The 18,925-nt window shown below is 42.7% G+C and overlaps 1 protein-coding gene across 4 annotated transcripts in view; it reads right to left on the bottom strand.

The window, feature by feature from the left end:
* Positions 1–18,925, bottom strand: part of VRK1 (VRK serine/threonine kinase 1) — a 76,951-nt gene that overhangs the window by 19,085 nt on the left and 38,941 nt on the right. For all 4 annotated transcript variants that reach the window (XM_047863709.1, XM_047863708.1, XM_047863707.1 and 1 more), the window contains exons 3-10: positions 18,116–18,171; positions 10,500–10,569; positions 9,371–9,458; positions 5,195–5,303; positions 4,986–5,078; positions 2,822–2,954; positions 1,897–2,017; positions 1,545–1,603 (exon numbers count right to left, since the gene is read on the bottom strand). In XM_047863709.1, coding sequence (XP_047719665.1) covers positions 1,545–1,603; positions 1,897–2,017; positions 2,822–2,954; positions 4,986–5,078; positions 5,195–5,303; positions 9,371–9,458; positions 10,500–10,569; positions 18,116–18,171 — 729 coding nt within the window. The remainder of the gene's footprint in view (positions 1–1,544; positions 1,604–1,896; positions 2,018–2,821; positions 2,955–4,985; positions 5,079–5,194; positions 5,304–9,370; positions 9,459–10,499; positions 10,570–18,115; positions 18,172–18,925) is intronic.

The following is an 18,925-nucleotide window of genomic DNA, read 5'->3' as shown; positions in this document are numbered from 1 at the left end:
ACAATTATATTTGTCAATAAAGTTAAAAAGTAAGTAAAGGGGAGCCTGGGTGGTGCAGTCGGTTAAGCGTCCGACTTCAGCCAGGTCACGATCTCGCGGTCCGTGAGTTCGAGCCCCACGTCAGGCTCTGGGCTGATGGCTCAGAGCCCGGAGCCTATTTCCGATTCTGTGTCTCCCTCTCTCTCTGCTCCTCCCCCGTTCATGCTCTGTCTCTCTCTGTCTCAAAAATAAATAAATGTTGAAAAAAAAAAAAGTAAGTAAAAACATTAAAAGAAAAAAAACCCATGCAACAATGGGAACGAATTTCACAAATACAATACTGAGTCAAAGAAACGACTCTACCAGAGATACAAGTTAATTTCATGAGGGCAGGGATTTTTACCTATGTTGTTCGCTCTATGACTCCATTTTTATACAGCTCGAAAATAAATCTTTGGGGTTGGAAGTTAGGCTAGTTATTTATTAGGCCAGAGAGGGGCTCGTGACTGGTAGGAGGCACAAGGAGGGACTCCGAGAAGCCTATAACATTCCATTTCTTGTGTGGCTGGTAAGACTGCAATTTTAAATAGCCTGAGGTCAGGGTAGACTTCCCTGGAAAGGAGACGACTGAGTGAAGACTTGAAAAGACATCTAAAGACATCTAAGTATATGCAAAGTGACCGCCTCTCTCCCACTGCCCCTTCCCCTGCTTGGATTCCTGTGGCAATCACCCAGCCTCAGCCTGCTCCAGCCGAGCCCTGCCTTGCCCCCTTAGCTGTCTCTGCTCAGAACAGGAGCTAGACAGATCTCCCGTAAAGACAGACACTGATGGCATTCTTCTACTCTAAACCCTACACTCTTGCTCACAGTGAAAGGCAAAGGCCTCCTGATGGCCTAAAAGAATGCATTCCTCAAGTACAGCAGGTACTTCTGTTCCTTCTGCCTACAACCCTTCCCTGGGCTTCCTCTAGCAACCTCCCCATCTCAGACTGCTCAGATGTCACCTGCTTAGTAAGGCCACTCTGAGCACTGCATTTAAAATTTCAACCCTCCTCCCCAACTCGATTCCCCACCCTGACCCCACACCTACCAATTCTATTCCCTGCTTTCTCTCTTCCCCCATAGTACTAACCATATAATCTACTGTAAAATACACTCTTGGGTTTACTGTCTCTCTCTCCCAACTACAGCATTAGCTTCATGAAGACAGGAATTTTTAGTTATTTTGTTCACTGGTATATCCCTAGTGCCTAGAATGGTCCCCGGCATACACTAAGGCCTCAATTAAAAAAAAACAAAAAAAACAAAAAAACAACCAGTTGAATTCATCAATGAAATTTGGCTCCTTTCCTGAAAGCACTGAATAATAATGTAAGCAAGCTCAGGTACCCACTCAGCCCACCTTTGGAAAGGGAACTGCCGTGTCCGGGATGACAAGAGGCCCCAGCACAATGGCTACACTCAGAAACGCCTAAGCTTTTACATCACAGCATCTTCCATGGACATCACGGCTCTTCCTCCCAGAAAACAAAACCCCCATGAACATTTAAGAAGTCTTTTCCTACCTGGCTTATTTTTCTCAGGAAAACATTTGTCCATCAAACCTGCAATATTTTCTCGGTATCTGTTAAAAATTAAAGAATGAGTCATTGTTGGAAGCTGTATGCCATGGAAACTTATTAATATTTGATAACAGTAAATAGCACATTAAGCAGCACTGTGTTACATCCTAAATATGCTTACAGACATTCTTCTAAAACAAACTGAACAAAACACCAAAGACCCTTAATATTTAGCAAGTACTTTCTCATTTCCACATTAGTATCAGTTAAAACTATAGTTTCCATTGAGAAATCCTGACTTAAATACATCTACCTTATCATGATTTTACCCAAAATAATTTAAGTTTTCCTTTACCTAATTTTGGAATCTCTAACATAGTTAGGATCTTTCAAATTATCCTCCCAAGGAAGATGGCCACTAAGCCACTGGATCATGCAATAACCCAGTATTTCCAAATCACCACGTCTTGATGGGGCTACGAATACAAAAGAAGCAGCAGGTTAAGTATACCAAAATAACTTTAATGTATGATTTCAAATGTATATAAAGCAGTAAGGTAAAACAGTCAATTGTACAGTCTTGTTTTTCATCAAAACTTATCACTGCATTTAATAAAATACTAAATAACTATTGGGCAGTACGAGAGAAATAATTTACCTCCAGCTAGCAATTTACTTTGAAATCCAAACTGGCAAACTCTAGAATTTCAAGCTGAGACTGCTAGTCTAGGAAATAAATTATAAAGTGGTGACACACCTAATACTGCCCTTGGAAAACTTGAAGGTCTTAAAACTGCTGTATATGAAGGGGCCCAGAGAACCGGGGGGTTTCAGCTCCTCCCCAGTGCTGGGCGCGGAAAGAAGAAATGCCCGCTGTAGAAACAGGCCAACTTCGCAAGTGACAAAGTAAAGCTTGCCTGCTACAAAGTTGTGGCTGCACGAGGAACTTACAGATGTTTAGGCAGCAGGGGGCGGGGGGGAACACCCCACATTCGACTAAGCTAAATAAAACCAAAAAGAAACCGTCACCGAGCTGACGGAACCACCTTCGCTGCTAAAGCTGAGGTGTTTTTGAAGGACAGAAGGAAAACGGGGAAAGGCACGGGTGGCCCAGTTACACAACTGCAGGAGACCAGCCTCCTCCCGGATCTTCCCCCACCCCACCTTGCCCCTTGGGGTCTTATTTATTTTATCTACTTATTTATGCAAAATTAAGAACCACGCAGGAGTTCAACCAAAATGCTGGCGGTGTATTTCTTGGTCAAGCGCTGCCGACATACCCACGCCGTTGTGCGCATCGATGCTGGTGAATTCGATCGTGCCATCGTGACATCTTTTGGGGTCTTCTTTGTATTCTTTGTGAATTCCTTCCGGGCAATACCGGTAAGCAAGGCCATAATCTACCAAGTACACCTATAAACATCCAAGCACCAAGAAAAGTCAAAGCCAAAATGATTGCACACACACTCCTTTGTGGCCCAGAGACAAAATTCTGTCACTGGATTCATCCACAAGGCCACACCACTGCGCCCCAAACAACCACGAGCCAATAGGCTAACATCAGCAAATACTTAATTCTGAGGGAGTTTTTACTTCAAGAAAAACGTGAAATGACCATGTCATTATAGTCCAGAGAACAGGAGCCCACGTTATACACACTTTTGGATAAGTATGTTATCCTTGTAATTAATCCTGTCTCCTCGACGTGAGCAAAGCTTATACATTTTACACCTTTTCTTACACTTGGTCTAACACAGAACTGAGCACAGAGGAAACCATCGAACCTTTTGCTGCAATCAACTGCCCCACACCAGGTCTAAGACTGACTCAGATGACACTCGGTGCGGTAACGATCTTCTATATCTCTGCTCCTTCACTTACAAAATAATCAAATATCAATTCATTTCATAAAAACATTTCAGAGTACAATAATGACCTGAAGAACTTTTAGATGAGGCTCTTATCTGCATTTAAATATTACATATTAAAGTCAAGTTTCACAATTAAAACCAAATTTTAATATTACAGTGCACCTCTCTGTGGGCATGTACACGTGGGTCTGATGAGCATACAAAGCCAGTACATTCGGCTCTCTGCTACTCCACAGCCACATATCATATCTCTAATTGTGGGTAAGTGGCTCCCAAACGTAGGCATTTGATCACAAGGGGAAACTGAAGTAAAAATATGGGGACGGATCTAGCACATACATCTAACACCAGAAAAAGAATCCCATCCAAAGCATATGCCCGAAGGATAACAGAAGTGCAAAAATATTTTCCTATAAACAAAAGGCAGCATATTTTAGTTAACTGCAAACTAAAATAAGCCGCACTTTTATTTATTACACTGTACAAATCCAGTTCACTTCAATTAATGGAACCCTTATGGTTCAGGTTCTCAGCGATGTTTTGTTTGCTTGCTTGCTTTTAACCTTTTTAAAACATCTAACACAAGACGTCTGGGAATCCTGTGATCGCCCGGAAGAGTTCCCCAACAGCATGCTACGGCGTGGCGACTTCCCTCTGTTATACGTGTAGAGATCCCTGACCGCCACCGTCACGGAGACGGGGGACGGGATCAAATACCTGAGACGGTAGAAGATAAAGGGAACGCCAAGGAAAACGGAAAAATTAAGCAAGGGGAAGTTAAAGACAGGTCCGAGAAAAAGAATACAGTGGAGTATCAACATACACACACGGAAAATATCTAGTCCTTGCTCACACGCTATCGGGAAGACGCGAGAACACACACGGGACAGATGATGTGCAGTGGCCCAACGATGTCGTGCCAACTAAACCTCACTTTAACCGAAATCGTGGCAACGGCTTCGGGAAAACCACGTAAAGCCCTCTACTGCAGCCAAACTGATCCAAATAAAGGTACAATAACATTAGCTTTTCTCTTTTCCTTAAAAAGTAAAAATTACAAAGTGCATTGTAAGAAACTAAAAAAATGCACATTTGAATTCCAAACACTAAGGGCATACAAATTTAGACAGCTAAGATATTTCTGTAAACCAATTGATTTGAATAATCAACATGTTAAAGACCAAATTTTCCAAGTAACAGAACACTTACATTTGATGGATTTCTTGAACAAAGGAAATAAAAAAAATGACAAAGCAGACAGGCAAACATAATTCATCGGTGCACTATATAATTTTAAGCTTCCACCCCCAAATAGCTATTTGAAATTCATTTTGTATCACAAGCGCTTCTTCTGAATACTATTTAGGACAAAATAGCCAACTTGATAAAGTGCCAACAAATCGCATCAAAAATGTAGAATGTTAACTAGATAAAAGTGTCAAGAAGAAATATTATTATTACCATATCTACTTCAAAAAGTAAAACTTCTGCACAGGTTCAAAAGTTCAAAGCAACCGTATCTGTTTTCAAACAACAGCTTTTAAATAGTAGAAATTAAAGTTAATAAAGCTACCTGGTCAGGATTCTTGTAGCTCAGAAGAAGGTTTGAGGCCTTGATGTCTCCGTGTACATACTCGTGCTCGTGAATGTACTCCAGAATATCCAGCTAAGAAAGCACCGTATAGAATAAGTTAGTGCAGTACCCAACACCGACCAGCAGAGGACCGGGCTTCAACACAACTAGCCTTTACGGGATCAAAACAAGGAGTGTAGCTCACATACAATTCTTAAGCTCAGCTGCAAGACAGTTTTCCGAGAAAACCTTTTGGCATTTGCTTCGTATATTTTCTGAAGGTCACTCCCAAAGCGATCCATTATCATAAACCTGTAACTGAAGACAAACAGGGAAAGTCAATGAATGAAACGGAACTCCGGGAAACCTATCCTCCTTTCAGAGTAATTTCTTCAAGGCAACGTTCGGTGAGGAAGCAGAATGAAGAGGGAAGAGAGGCAAACGAAGGAAAGAAAGAAAAACATTTGAAACAATTTCTTCCAGCTAGAAATCTCCAGAGTGGGGAGCGCTTCGCCGTCTGCCTTTCACCTTGAAGGCCTCCTCCTGTCTCAGCCAGTAAGCTTCCCGAAGACACTATTCCCTGCAATAGTGTCTATAGCCCACAGACAGAGTCCAGCAGACTCATTCACAGTGAAGATAAAGCAATCTGAGTAAGACTCAGTAAGATCACTGATTTTTCTCCTACTAAAGTTACCTTATACTTCTAGATAACAGCTTCTTGCCTGTGACTATCGTGTTTTTCTCTATTTTCAGGGCACATTTTAGCAACTAACTTCCTACTAAAATCAAGACTGTCAGGAGACACCATAACAACGGCTAAATTCAATAAAACGGCATAAATGGCGTTAAAGGGCTGTACATTAAATATCCAAAGGACGAGACTCAGGGAAGAACCACTGCCCGGGGGAAATGAGGAGATTTCTGGCTTTGCCACAAACCCCACCGTGTCACCCTGGCCAGGCCACACGACCTCTCCAAGCCCCGATTCCCACGGCGTCAAACGAGAGTGGGGCCTCAGGCTTCCCAAGGTCTTTTCTGGCACTCGAATTCTAACATTCAACAGCCTCCAGTGACACTTCGTGTGTGCCCACTGTGGGCGCAACACCCTGCTCCAGTAACACAGTGCACCTTGTGCTCTAAGGGTCAGCTTTTACCTTCATGAAGTCTCCCGATTCTGCCTCGTCCGGTTAAATCAATACAAACCAAGACCACACTCACAACGTACCTTCCAATGGGAATAAGATGAACGATGACCATCCCAACGACGGCCGGCGCTCACGGAAGCCTGGCCTGAGCAAGGCACTATTCTAAGTACTTCAGATGGACCAGTGCGTGCCAACCTAACGTCACCCTCGTGAGGCACGGGCTCCTATTCGCCCCATTTTACAGCAGGAGAAAACTGATGCCTGGTAATCTGTCCTCCAGGAAAGGGGGGAGCCACGCTTTGACCTCTACGTGAAACATATCCAAATAAATAAATGTCAGTGGTACCCAAAAATCCCACTTATTTTTAGCTGAGAAGCCTATTACGTATACCACATGTCCAGTTCAACAGAGAAGGAAAGCTAACATTAAAAGACAACAGGACAAAATTACAAAAAAAAAAAAAAAAAAAAAAAAAAAAATCGGGATTCTATCCACTTTTGAAGTGGAAGAGAATTGGAGATCATCTTGTCTAAGCATCTTTTGATAAATACATTAACATCTACAGAGGTAAAGTGATTTGTCCGAAGTCATGTGATTAGTCAGAGGCAAAATGTATTCATTCGTGCAAGATTTTCCAGGACAATGTGACCTCTAACTTAGTAAAGAAGGAACAGTAATGGGACTTCCTGGTTTCCTCTGTCCACAGGTTCGGAAAGTTGAGGAATGGGACCGGGACACACACACGTTCATTTTTACGATAAGTGATGTAATTAGTATAGAATTACTAATTAGTATAGCACGTGGGCAACAAACCTCTGCAGACCGTCTAAACGAGGGCTAAAATACAACTTCATTCCACAGGAGACCCATGAAGACACCACTCTGAGCACATCTCTGTCTCTAGTCACAGGCCACTCCACGACCACTGTCAACAACCCCCCCTCACCGCCTCACTGTTTCTAAATTACACACGTCAATGGACATTCCCATCGCCCATGTCATTTTAAATTTTTTTTTTCAACGTTTATTTATTTTTTTAAGACAGAGAGAGACAGCATGAACGGGGGAGGGGCAGAGAGAGAGAGGGAGACACAGAATCGGAAGCAGGCTCCAGGCTCTGAGCCATCAGCCCAGAGCCTGACGCGGGGCTCGAACTCACGGACCGCGAGATCGTGACCTGGCTGAAGTCGGACGCTCAACCGACTGCGCCACCCAGGCGCCCTGCCCGTGTCATTTTATCCGAGTCCCCAGGGAAGTGCACGCTGATGGTTTCACCTTGCACAAGTTACTTAGAAACTACGCTCATGTGACTCCTCAGGGGTAGACGCAACCTTGCAGAAGGTGGCAAAGGTTGCCAGGCTGCCACGCTCCTCCTCCCTCCTCACCCGGGTTTTCATTACCGGGGTGAGGCTCTTTCTCCCTTGCACACGCTCGCCCTGCTCCTTGTTAGACATCCATGGCCACCACGTGCCACAGAGCAGGCCGGAAACCACCCTCGACCCCATTCATGTTACTCTCCTGCTGGAGACACCAGCCTGCTCTCCGACGGTTTTCTACATCAGCAGTTCTTGACGTTTAAGGGAATGAAGACCCCTCTGAGAGTAAAAGCTAACACAGTATTTTAACATATATTCTAACTGCTTTATGTTACCCTTATTAAGTGGGTAGCTGTTATTCAATTTCACAGGGGAGGAAATGGAGGCCAAGGAATAACTTACCAGTCACACACATTTTAAGGAGCAAAACACAGATTTGGAAACCCAACAGACTGGCTCCAGAATCCTTGCTCTATACGTGCTATTTCTACAGAAATTTTCACAAAAACTCTAGAGACCTGTCCCAGCAACACCATATACAACAAAACGCTATCATTTCAGGAAGTTCGCACACTCCCTAAGAGATACGTGGATCCCAGGATAAGAACTTCCAAGTAAAATTCAGCACTGGCCGCCCACCCAACAACTACCTCTCCTCCCCATCCTTCCCAGCAGAGCACCCATTTGGTCCAGGCATTCCATCCTCTTCCACGTGGCCACGTGCTTCACCCCGCCAATCATGGCGATCACTCTGCCCTTGCCAGTGACCCGCTTAAGAACGAGCACTGATAGGGGACATCTGGGTGGCTCAGTCAGTTAAGCGCCCAACTTCAGCCCAGGTCATGATCTTGCGGTTTGTGGGTTCGAGCCCCGCGTCGGGCTCTGTGCTGACAGCTCACAGCCTGGAGCCTGCTTGGGATTCTGTGTCTCCCTCTCTCTCTGCTCCTCCCCGCCTCCCCGCCTCTCTCTCTCAAAAATAAACATTTAAAAAATCATAAAAACATAAAAGAATGGGCACTGATAAAACCCTGACCAAGAGAACATGAGAGAAAGGGAGATTTCCCCACCATGAAAGCGAAACACACAACAAGCAATACCTCCTTCTGCTCTTGGCAGCTGTGTCTGCATGCGATGCCTAGAAATGGGGCAGCCACCCTGAGACCACACAATGGAGAATTAATACAGAACAAGTTCAAGGGCTTCCCCTTCAGGCCCAAGTTCAAGATAAAGGCAGCTGGGCTCCTGATGATCACTGAAGGCAGCGGAGTCAAAGCTTCCCTTTGCGTGTAGCTGAAAGCACCATCACCAACCTACCCCCAGGTCCACAGTAAGCTGCCAGCCTTACTCTCTGAAGTTCCATTCACTCACTCAAATATTTCTGAAATGTCAATTATGCACCCAATTGGAGGTTTTCTCCAACTCAGCTGTGCTGACAACATCCTCTCCCTTCTTGGAACTCCTGAGACATGAACAAATCAGAGTCACACGGTTTAGCACACGGCTGCTATAATTGCTTCACACGAGTTTGTTTTTCTCACCGGCTAGGCTGAAATTTCATAAAGAGGAGGACGCTGCAGCGAGCAGACTGGACATCTAGTACGAAATACCGAACCGGAACCTGAAGGCTCCCTGTTGTCACATCAATGGCACGGAGTTTTTTGCTTGCTTGCTTGCTTGTTTACATGTCAGGGGAGAAAACGCACGGTGTTCATCTGCCCGGTTCCCACTCATCGGCTGGGTTCCGGGCACTTGCTAGAGCTCCGCACAAACCCTCCAGACCAGAGGTGACGCCGTGTTCCTCTCTGCCAAATGTGTGCCACGCAGCCCAGACGAAGGCCCAGCGGTACCTGCACGTGCTCGCTAAACAGTGAACAGCAAGTGCTTAGAACAGAGGGAAGAAAAACAGAACATGCATATGTTTACCTCTTTCCATTTTTATCATGTAGACCAGACCCCCAGTACTTAGGAACACCCAGGTACTTCAGTTTATGGGTACGAATCCACTTCTGAACTACAAGTTAGAAAAAAAAAAAAAAAAGCTTGTGATTTCACTTGTTTTATGTATTTTTTTAAATCATTAAGAGAACATACTCACACATGCATTAAGATTGCACCTTTTTCCATAAAAAAAGGTGAACATTATGATCAGCAAAAAACAAGTACCTTACAATCAAAGCATTTTTATTAACCCACCAAATTTTGTTACCCTGCTCTAAACATCATCTTTAAAATGAAAAATCTGGGGCACCTGGCTGGCCCAGTCGGTTAAGCACCTGACTTGATTTCAGCTCAGGTCATAATCCCATGATCATGAGATCAACCCCCAAGACGGGCTCCAGCCTGCGCGCCTGCTCAAAACCGTCTCTCTCCCTCTGCCCCTCCCCGGTCGCGCAGGCACGCGCACCTGCAGCACGCTGTCTTTCACGGGGGAAAAAAACTGAAAATCTGCGGGAGGCATTTAAAGAAAGAAAATCAAACCACAGCACTGCAGTTGTGGTCACCAACTCTAATTATGTAAATGTTTACTCTCTGCTCCAGAAAGACTAACATTTTACCCAATCTAGAAGTTGTTCACCTCATTCTAAAAGTCTTCAACCGGGATACCAAGCTGGAGGGGAGGGGAGGGGAGGGGAAGCTTGAAGAGGTCCCCCTCTCTTCCTTAACAGTCTCTTCAAGTTCAACAATTATAGCATCCTGCCTCCCTCCCAGGTTATGTTGTCTGCAGTTTAGAAAAAATACTCAAAAAGATTGAGAGATCCTTGAGTGATATACGTGAATTAGGATTATATCTCAATTTTTAACAATATTTCCTAAATCATATCATTTATTAACTTTATTCTACATATCAATTTAGGTGAAATCTTATCATAACAAACCCAGGAAGAAATCAGAATTCTCTCCTACAAATCTCATTAAAATGAAATTGATTCATGAAGTAAAAAATAAAAATTACAAGGCATCAAAATATAAGATCCAGTGCCCTGGTTTTGACCTAAAACAACAACCAGGGGTCATTTTAAGAGTGTAAGCAGATGTGTGCTATACTCCTTACTTTGCTCTGGTTTGGCAGCTCGCTGGTAGAACTTCAGTTCAGTAAAGAGGGGTCCGTTGTCACTGGGCTCCTTAAAATAGAACGGGTAATTGACGCTAACAGTTGGTAACATCAGGGAGTTATTTTCAAAGAAACTTCAAAAAGGACTAAGTCGTTAGCATCAATGAAACTTCAAAAAGGACTAACACCAATTTTTCTTTCCAACGTAATTGTGAACTTAAGGTTGTAATAACTATGTTTAAGTCAAACTCCTTCGAAATGTTCTAGATATTCTGAGAGGCCATGAGTCTTATATTTCTCTCAAGCTACACTTTTGTCAGTGATAAAATGCTCAAAATCAGATACACAGCTCAGTCTTTGCAGAAGTTTACGAAAAATCTTTAAACTCATTTTCATCTTTATTAAGCTTTCTCTTAAAGCAATGATCAGCAACCATGTGAACTGTTTCACCAAGGGGCTACCAGATGCCTCTGAGATCTAATAAAATTTCAATACCCGACTTAACCAATCGGGCAAAATCCTACTCTTTTCCCTGTTTCTCACACAGTTGTATCTAGTTGTGACCTTGTCACAATGAGAATCTTCTGGAACTCCAGAGCAAGCAAGCACAGGCCGTTTAGCTGCATCCCTTCCTTTCTGACACCGATTCCCGTGTTTTTCAAACTAAGGAGCCCTACAATTTACTTCCCCCGTGATAATTCAAAGTCAAGAGGAAAATGGGGCTCAGTAAATCGTGTTCCACCAACTACACTGGGCTACATTCATTTTACATTTTAAGGAATATTAACCGTGAAAATTATTTGTAAAGGGGTATACACACACACACACACACACACACACACACACACACACACACACACAAGTATGGACCAACAAGAAATACCAGCCTGTTGAGAGTTTTGCCTTGTGAAATAGCTTTAGAAGTGTAAAAACGGTCTTACAATTTTGTGGACTTTTTAAATAGTAAATTATGTCTGAATCAAAACTGGTTAGTATTTCACGTTTCATCATTTCTGTTGGGATTATCTTGTTTATCGAGAATCTGAGAACAATTTTTTAAAGCAGTGAAAACGTCACAGGAGGAAGCTAACTTTTCCAAATTAATTTTAGGGTCGCTTTTCTTTTAGGAAATATGGGAAGAAACTTATTTTGGACAGAACACCCGTATAGCTGGAGTTCAAGGGTCAGCAGAACACTAGAAGAAACGACGATGAGGCCCAAGCCTTTCAGGAATCCCCAGTTCAAGCCCCTATAGGAAGACTAGCCAACGTGCAGAGAGGCCAGGCCCAGTTAAGAATGAGCGAGCGCTCAACAGCAAACACGCAGCATATACTAACACCTGGCTCAGACACCGAAAATAAACTTGCCTTGTTCCAGGTAAGTAGACTCTTCAGGCCAGCCTTGGAACAGAGTGGTGCACAAGGATGTGGCATCTCGCCACCTTTTACGAAGGGGAAACTAACCAACATACAAGGTACGAGTCCAGATCCCGAACTTTTGGACTCAGTACCTCAAGTTTTGCCGTGACCTGTGGCTCGTGTCTCGGCCTCAGCGCTTGCTGGACAGACGCCTGTGCACGCGTATAGCCTACGGCCAAGAACGGGCCTTCAGCAGGAGCAGCAAACTCAGTGCAAGAAACGAAGGGAGAAATGGAAATTCGAGAGAAGAAATTCTGGTAAAGTTCCTCTCCAAAGGCTAACTTGTAGAACAGCTTATTAACATAATTCAGGTTTGAAAGGGGTTTTCCTAAGACAAATCCTGGCTTATTACCATCAGTATAAAATTCTGAGTTATTCAGTTTCAACCTATGTCATATCAAGTTTAATTTTCAAGCTTCCCTTCAGGCAATAATTTATTAAACTTATAATAATAAGAATCAACCCATATAAATCAGACTATTATAAGGAAAGCCCCACTACAACGAAGGCTCTTTGAGCTCATTTCATACTTTTTCTAATCCCATAAGAGTCCATTATAACAAAATAAAGGAGCTACTTTCTTGGCATTGCACTCTGCAGCCAAAGCTAGCTATTTCTGTTGAAGAAAATACCTTACTTAACTCATAACTAAAATTTTATTAACATATTTCAAATCTAAAATACTTTGCCAACTCTGTAATAGCCAAGATTTAGAAAAGAAATTGGGACTGACATTTTAACTAGAATATCACTGAACGTTTCTTTAAGACTTCTAAGTGTCAAAATGAAGAAGACAACAGAAAAAAACTTAAAATGTGATATATTTCAATGGCACCATCTAAAAGCAACTGGCTGCCATTTAAAAATGAAGCTGTATAAAGTTTCCCCTTCCTACCAAAAAATTATGGTATAGGAACTGGAAATTCAGGTCACTTCTCATACAGTCAGTGAGGGAAATGAAACATCAGTCTGTAAACTTCTTGCCAGGGAACTTCGAAAATACAGCTTTTATGTCAGTTCACCCTGGAAAGTGACCACGCTATAAAGAACTGTTAGGATACAAGACCCAAAAGGCCGGCCTCCCACTCAGTTCTGCCATCAGCTCCTGGACGCGACGGGAAGGGGGTGTGGAAAAGAAAACGAATTCATTATTAAAGTCTGTTAATAAGAAAACACAAAAGAGAACTCTTCCTCCTTGCTACCCACCGTCTTACCAGTTTACCATTCATCGCTGCACATCGTCTTTCCTGAGATAAAATACAGTGTCTCTCGGTTATCTAGAGGCAGAGGATACAAGTTCACCGTCGCTGGTGACCCGGCACCCCAACTCCAAGGCTGCGCCCGTAAGTCAGTAAGGAATAAGGCCCTAAACAGAACCAGAACGGCCATTGGGTAGGAGAGGGAATATATTTAAAATGTACCTGAACACCTATCTTGAATATGTGTGTCTTAACTGCATTTCAAGACCACGTGTAATTAAGACATCTGTGGGTTAACCATTTGAAGCTCTTTCACACAGCAGACCCGCGTATTAGCAGGGACCACATTTTCTGACAAGTCCTCCGCACGGAGGCAGAGGCCCTCCCAGAAGCGCAGGGTACCTGCCGCCTCTCCTGCATAAACGGACCCACAAAGGTCAACGGGGGTATGCACACAGGATGCCACTGAATATAATTAAGGTGTGCTGTGTGCCAGATTCTACCAGCGGTTCTCAACCTTAACGCGCAAAAGAATCCCCCGGGGAGCTTTGCTAAAAATACCAATAACCAGGCCCTGCACCCAGAGGTTCTGATTACACCGTACAACCAGAGCGGAGAACCACTGTTTGACTTGATATGCCATTACGTTATGACGTCTAATTTCACATTAAAAATCAATTTGCCTTCGATTATTTCTTAAATAACAATTTGCTGAGGGTTTTTTTTCCCAAAGATAACATATGTGCTTATTTTAGAAAATGTGGAAATACTTTGATATATTTTCTTCGCATATATATGACCATTTTATAAAACTGCCTCCACGCTACACGTAGTATTGTATCTTGTTTTTTTTAATACTTAATTATGAAATTTCCCCCAAAGAGTGGTACTTGTTCTTTGAAAACATGATTTTTAACAGCCCCTAATGTTTTAAATGGCGAACGTTCATAAACAGGTGATTTTCATACTGGAAAGATCTGGTACTTATTTTATATGCTTCTGTTTGATGAACCATCTCAATTTTTAATGTTATACAGCTCCGAGAACAAGAGAGTTGCAGAACAGTAGTGGCCAGAGCTACGGCCCAGCACGTCGCCAGGCGAAGGCAAATCGTGAAGAGGCCTGCTCAGAAAGAAACAGACGAGGGGCGGGTGGCATCTAGAAATTAAAAGGTGGTGGGAAGTTACAGCTGCAAAGTTTTCAAAAGAATAAAACGGGCATTTAAAAACGACACCAAGAAAACAAGTTTGCAACGAGGTCCTTATCATCAGACAACTTAAAATCCAGCCAGAGAGAAACCAAGTGGCGGCCTGAGAAGGATGTGAGCTTATGAAACCGCAAACTACAGGGAAACAGAAGGAGTGCCTCTAGAGTTTGAAGGAGCTCAGAGAAGACGAGTATCCAGGAGGAAACCAGCAAGCCCTCTCTCTCCCTGAGAGAGGAAAGGGGAAGTCACTAATACCGTTTTGTTTGTGGCGTTCTTCCAGGATCACAGCCAAACTACCACACCGAACACGTTACGGAGATATTACATGCAAAAGAGAAATCAGCCGAATATTTATCACTGTCCTAATTACAAAGAGAAGGAGTAATACGGGCTAATGGGAACAGAACTAAATTAGGAGATAGGAGATGCAGAACGCTGAACTAGGTTTGATAACAAAAGGCTTTAAACTTAGAAATAGAGCAATTTACCACCTTATTAAGCAGCTAGGAAATGTGGCTCCTACCCATTTTTGCCATAACTCTGTGAGTAAAACAGGTGGTGAAAGTGAAGTGACACTGAATACCAACTAAAAGTGCTTGGAATTGGCCGTAAGAAAGCAGAACAGCCTAATTCTAAAATAAACCGCAACCTAAGGGCTGTCGGGCTACACGGAAGAGAGACCTGTCTACACACCCATCCCACCCCCAGGACGCGGCCCCGGCAGCGGGCCTCCACGAGGTGGGGAGCGCTGTGTGCACGTTGGCCAACGGCAGAGTGGTCACAGGGAACCACGGCGTTGGAACCTCAAGATCAGGAGAAGTCCTAAGTGGACTTGCCCTCTTCGCACAATGTTAACTCGGTAAAGATCCCAAGAAGAAACTAGTCTTCTCCACAGACTTTAATTTTGACCTGTCGTGTCGGAGACAAATGCAGATGATATTCTGCACCTCCACACAAACAACCCGATTTAAAAGTAAGAACGTTCGCTCCTCTGCTACAGCAGCACACTGAGTATTTCAAAAGGAACGTGAATGCACGAAAGCAGGAGAAAAATCCAAAACGAAAGGGCTTGAAGAAAAGAGAAATGGCAGGACACACACTTGAAGCTGTCGACCTTACCTGCACTCCGGGCAGGACCGAGTAACCGGGACCCAGTTAGCTGCCCCCGGTCAACAAGTATCACTAACACACTGGACAGAAGAGGGAGTTACTATTTTCAGACACTAGGCAGAACGGGTAGTGCCTCTAAAAGACGGGAAACAAACAGAACGAGCCCCAGGCAGCCCCAGCTTTCTTCACGGAGGCACCAGAGCAAAAAGGGGGCAACTCGGGGTTCCGAGGGGCCAGGAGGCCGATGACCCCGCCGCCAAAACCAAACCAGGAGATTGGACGTTTTTAAAATCCAGAAATATTAGAACAAAATTAAAGACCAACATCCCTCATGAACACAGACATAAAAACCCTTCACAAAATATCAGCAAATCGATTCCAGCATTATGTAAAAAGCGTGACATGTCATAACTAAGTGGAGTGTACGTTAAGAATAATAGTCCTCCGCTCAAACGACCAATCGATATCACTGCCACATTAACAGAACGAGGGCGAAAAAGCCTGGGATCCATCTCAGCCGATGCAGAGAAAGCATTCACAAAATAAACAGGCAAACTACAACCCGGGAGAAAATATTTACAACACATACATCTGGAAGGAGACTTGTGCCCAGAACAACTCTCTTACTGCTCAATCACAAAACGCAAAACAACCTAGATATTAAAAAAAAAAAAGGAAGACCGAAGAGGCACTCCGAATGCCCAGGAAGCACAATTACTTAGAAAAAGTGATCAAAATCTGCCACCTAGTAAAACTCGAAGACACGTATCACGGCTGCAAACCCACCGACCCGACAAGCACACACCCGGAGGAGGACGCGGGAGCGACCGGAACTCTCACGCGTGGCTGGTGGACGTGTCAGATGGCAGAACCACTTTGGAAAATCCGTCTTATAAATGTGAATATGCACCTTCCCTGTAAACCAGCGATTCTCCTTCTAGGTATTTATCCAAGAGAAATAAAAAACCTTGTACAAAAATCTTCAGAGAAGCTTTATTCATAATGGCCTAAAACTGGAAACAATCCAAATGTCTATCAACAAGAAATGGAAAGGAAAAAAAAAAGCTGTAATATGTTCACATAATATAATATTCTGAGCAGTAAGACTCAACAAGGAACTACCAACAACATGAATAAGCAATATTAAACATTATGCTGAGCATAATGTCAGAAACAAAACAGTATATAGAGTACAGTATCATTTCTGTGACCTTCCAGACAATAATAACTTATCCACAGCAAAAGTAAAACACACACACACACACACACACACACACACACACACACAACCAAAATCTCAGAGAAGTGGTTACCTCAAAGGGTACAGGAAGTAGGGGTCTGACCAGAAAAGGACACGAGAAATCTTTTTGGGGTGATGGAAATATTGTATTATTTTGAGAAGGGTGAGAGTTACACAGGTATATGCACTTGTCAAAAGTATTCAAATTATTTAGTATCTATGGCTTTCCTTGTAAAAACTATGCCTGAATAAAAAAGTGTTAAAAACAATCACTAAAACGGGGCGCCTGGGTGGCGCAGTCGGTTAAGCGTCCGACTTCAGCCAGGTCACGATCTCGCGGTCTGTGAGTTCGAGCCCCGCGTCGGGCTCTGGGCTGATGGCTCAGAGCCTGGAGCCTGTTTCCGATTCTGTGTCTCCCTCTCTCTCTGCCCCTCCCCCGTTCATGCTCTGTCTCTCTCTGTCCCAAAAATAAATAAAACGTTGAAAAAAAAAAAAAAAAAAATTAAAAAAAAAAAAACAATCACTAAAACAATTCAGGTCCAAAAGAGTTAATTCACAAGAGATCAAATCTACTCTTCACTGAAAAGAAAGTAAAATAAAACACACCAAACACAAATCTTCAGGATAATTCTGAGTTCTATAGCCTCTAGAAAAAAAGTAGGGGTGGGGAACTTATGTGGGTGATTTGCCTAAATAACAGACCCTGTTATCTCTTCCATTATTTAACAAAGACATGTTCTTCACACGGATTAAAAAACTCTAAGAGGAGTTACAACTGTAACTTTGTAAGCAGAAAGATGCATAATATATTCCTAATAAAAAATAGTAGCTAAAATGCTCTTTAGCGCACCAATATATAAGTGGACCCGGCCACGCAAAGTATGCTTATACCAGATAAGATGCCGTCAACCTCTCCTCGTTACAAACCAATTTCAACGTCAGTTTGGCAAAAACAAAGTCCCAAGTGATCACAATTATATCAATAATATAACTTACAAAAATGGAAGGGGAAGGGGAGAAACCTGGGAAAAGCAAAAACTGACCAAGTGGAAGCTGACAAGCAAATGCAAGATAAAATACGGTAAAATTTCATTAAACTACTAGTCTTATATGATATAAATAAAGCATCTCAACTATTGCAAACATAGCTGAAATAGAATGAGCTGCGTATTTTTATTCCATGTCTGTATGCCTCCATGCTTCCATTCATTTTCCACCAAATACCAGTATCGCTCTAATCCCAAAGAGAGGAAAGAGACGTTTGAACGCAAATTATTGCAAATTATAAAGCTACTTTTGTGTCTTGTTAAATATTTATTAAGCACTGTTAAAAATATAGTGCCTTACGGTTCAATTAATTCTAGTTATCAAAAAGGATGTTTTACAAAGTAAATGCTGTACCCATTCAACAAAGAAGAAAAGCAGCTAAAATCTTTTCTTACCACTTTTACAACACAGGGTGCGTCACTGCCCACAGATCTCGAAGAATTCAGATCAGCTGTTTGAAAAAGTGACATATGTAATATCAGAACGAGAAGTAGCATCATTTTAATTAGCCTGTTAACTAACCCTTTGTTAATATTTGGGTCTGGATATCTACAACTCCTTGATAGAATAAATTTCAGTTCCCAAATATGTGTCTCAGGATTATCATTACAGTATAGCTCATCAATTTGAAGACTTTTTTTTCATGAGTTAACATGTCTGAAATTGAAATGCCTCTTATAATTGCTGGTATCTTCAAAATGATCATCAATTAAGTATGGAAAACTCTGAGTTAAAGATTTCTTTAATTCGAAAGTACTCATGGCCTTTGATATGCTAATGTAGGCTGTGAATTCCCAAGAGGACGGTAACTGATAACATTTCTTAAATATACAAACCAGGGAATCCTTTTAAGAAGGAGCATTAAAAAAAAAAAAAAAAAGAAAAGAAAGAAAAAAGGAAGAGGAGCTAAAATTCCAAAAACCACTAGTTTTGGGGGGAAAAATAACAAAACAAAACTCCTCTAAACCAACAGCCAGGATGTTGGCACTAGAACTCTGAGCTGCCATCCACAATAATCTTAATGTGGCTGCCATTTCATTTCCTGCAAAGAGAGCAGCACAGGTGCCCTGGAATACTGCGTCAGGAGTGTTAGGCTGCCCACATTCATTAAACAGACATTTCTACCCAGGACCTCCTATATGCCAGTGTCTAGGAAAGCGATTCGGTAATGAACAGAAGGAAGTAATCGCTCCTCTTGTGAAGCT

Source organism: Prionailurus viverrinus, chromosome B3 (assembly GCF_022837055.1).
Source record: "Prionailurus viverrinus isolate Anna chromosome B3, UM_Priviv_1.0, whole genome shotgun sequence".
Lineage (NCBI taxonomy): Eukaryota > Metazoa > Chordata > Mammalia > Carnivora > Felidae > Prionailurus > Prionailurus viverrinus.
The sequence above is the reverse complement of the archived record's forward strand: the minus strand, read 5'-3'. Positions and strand labels throughout refer to the sequence as shown.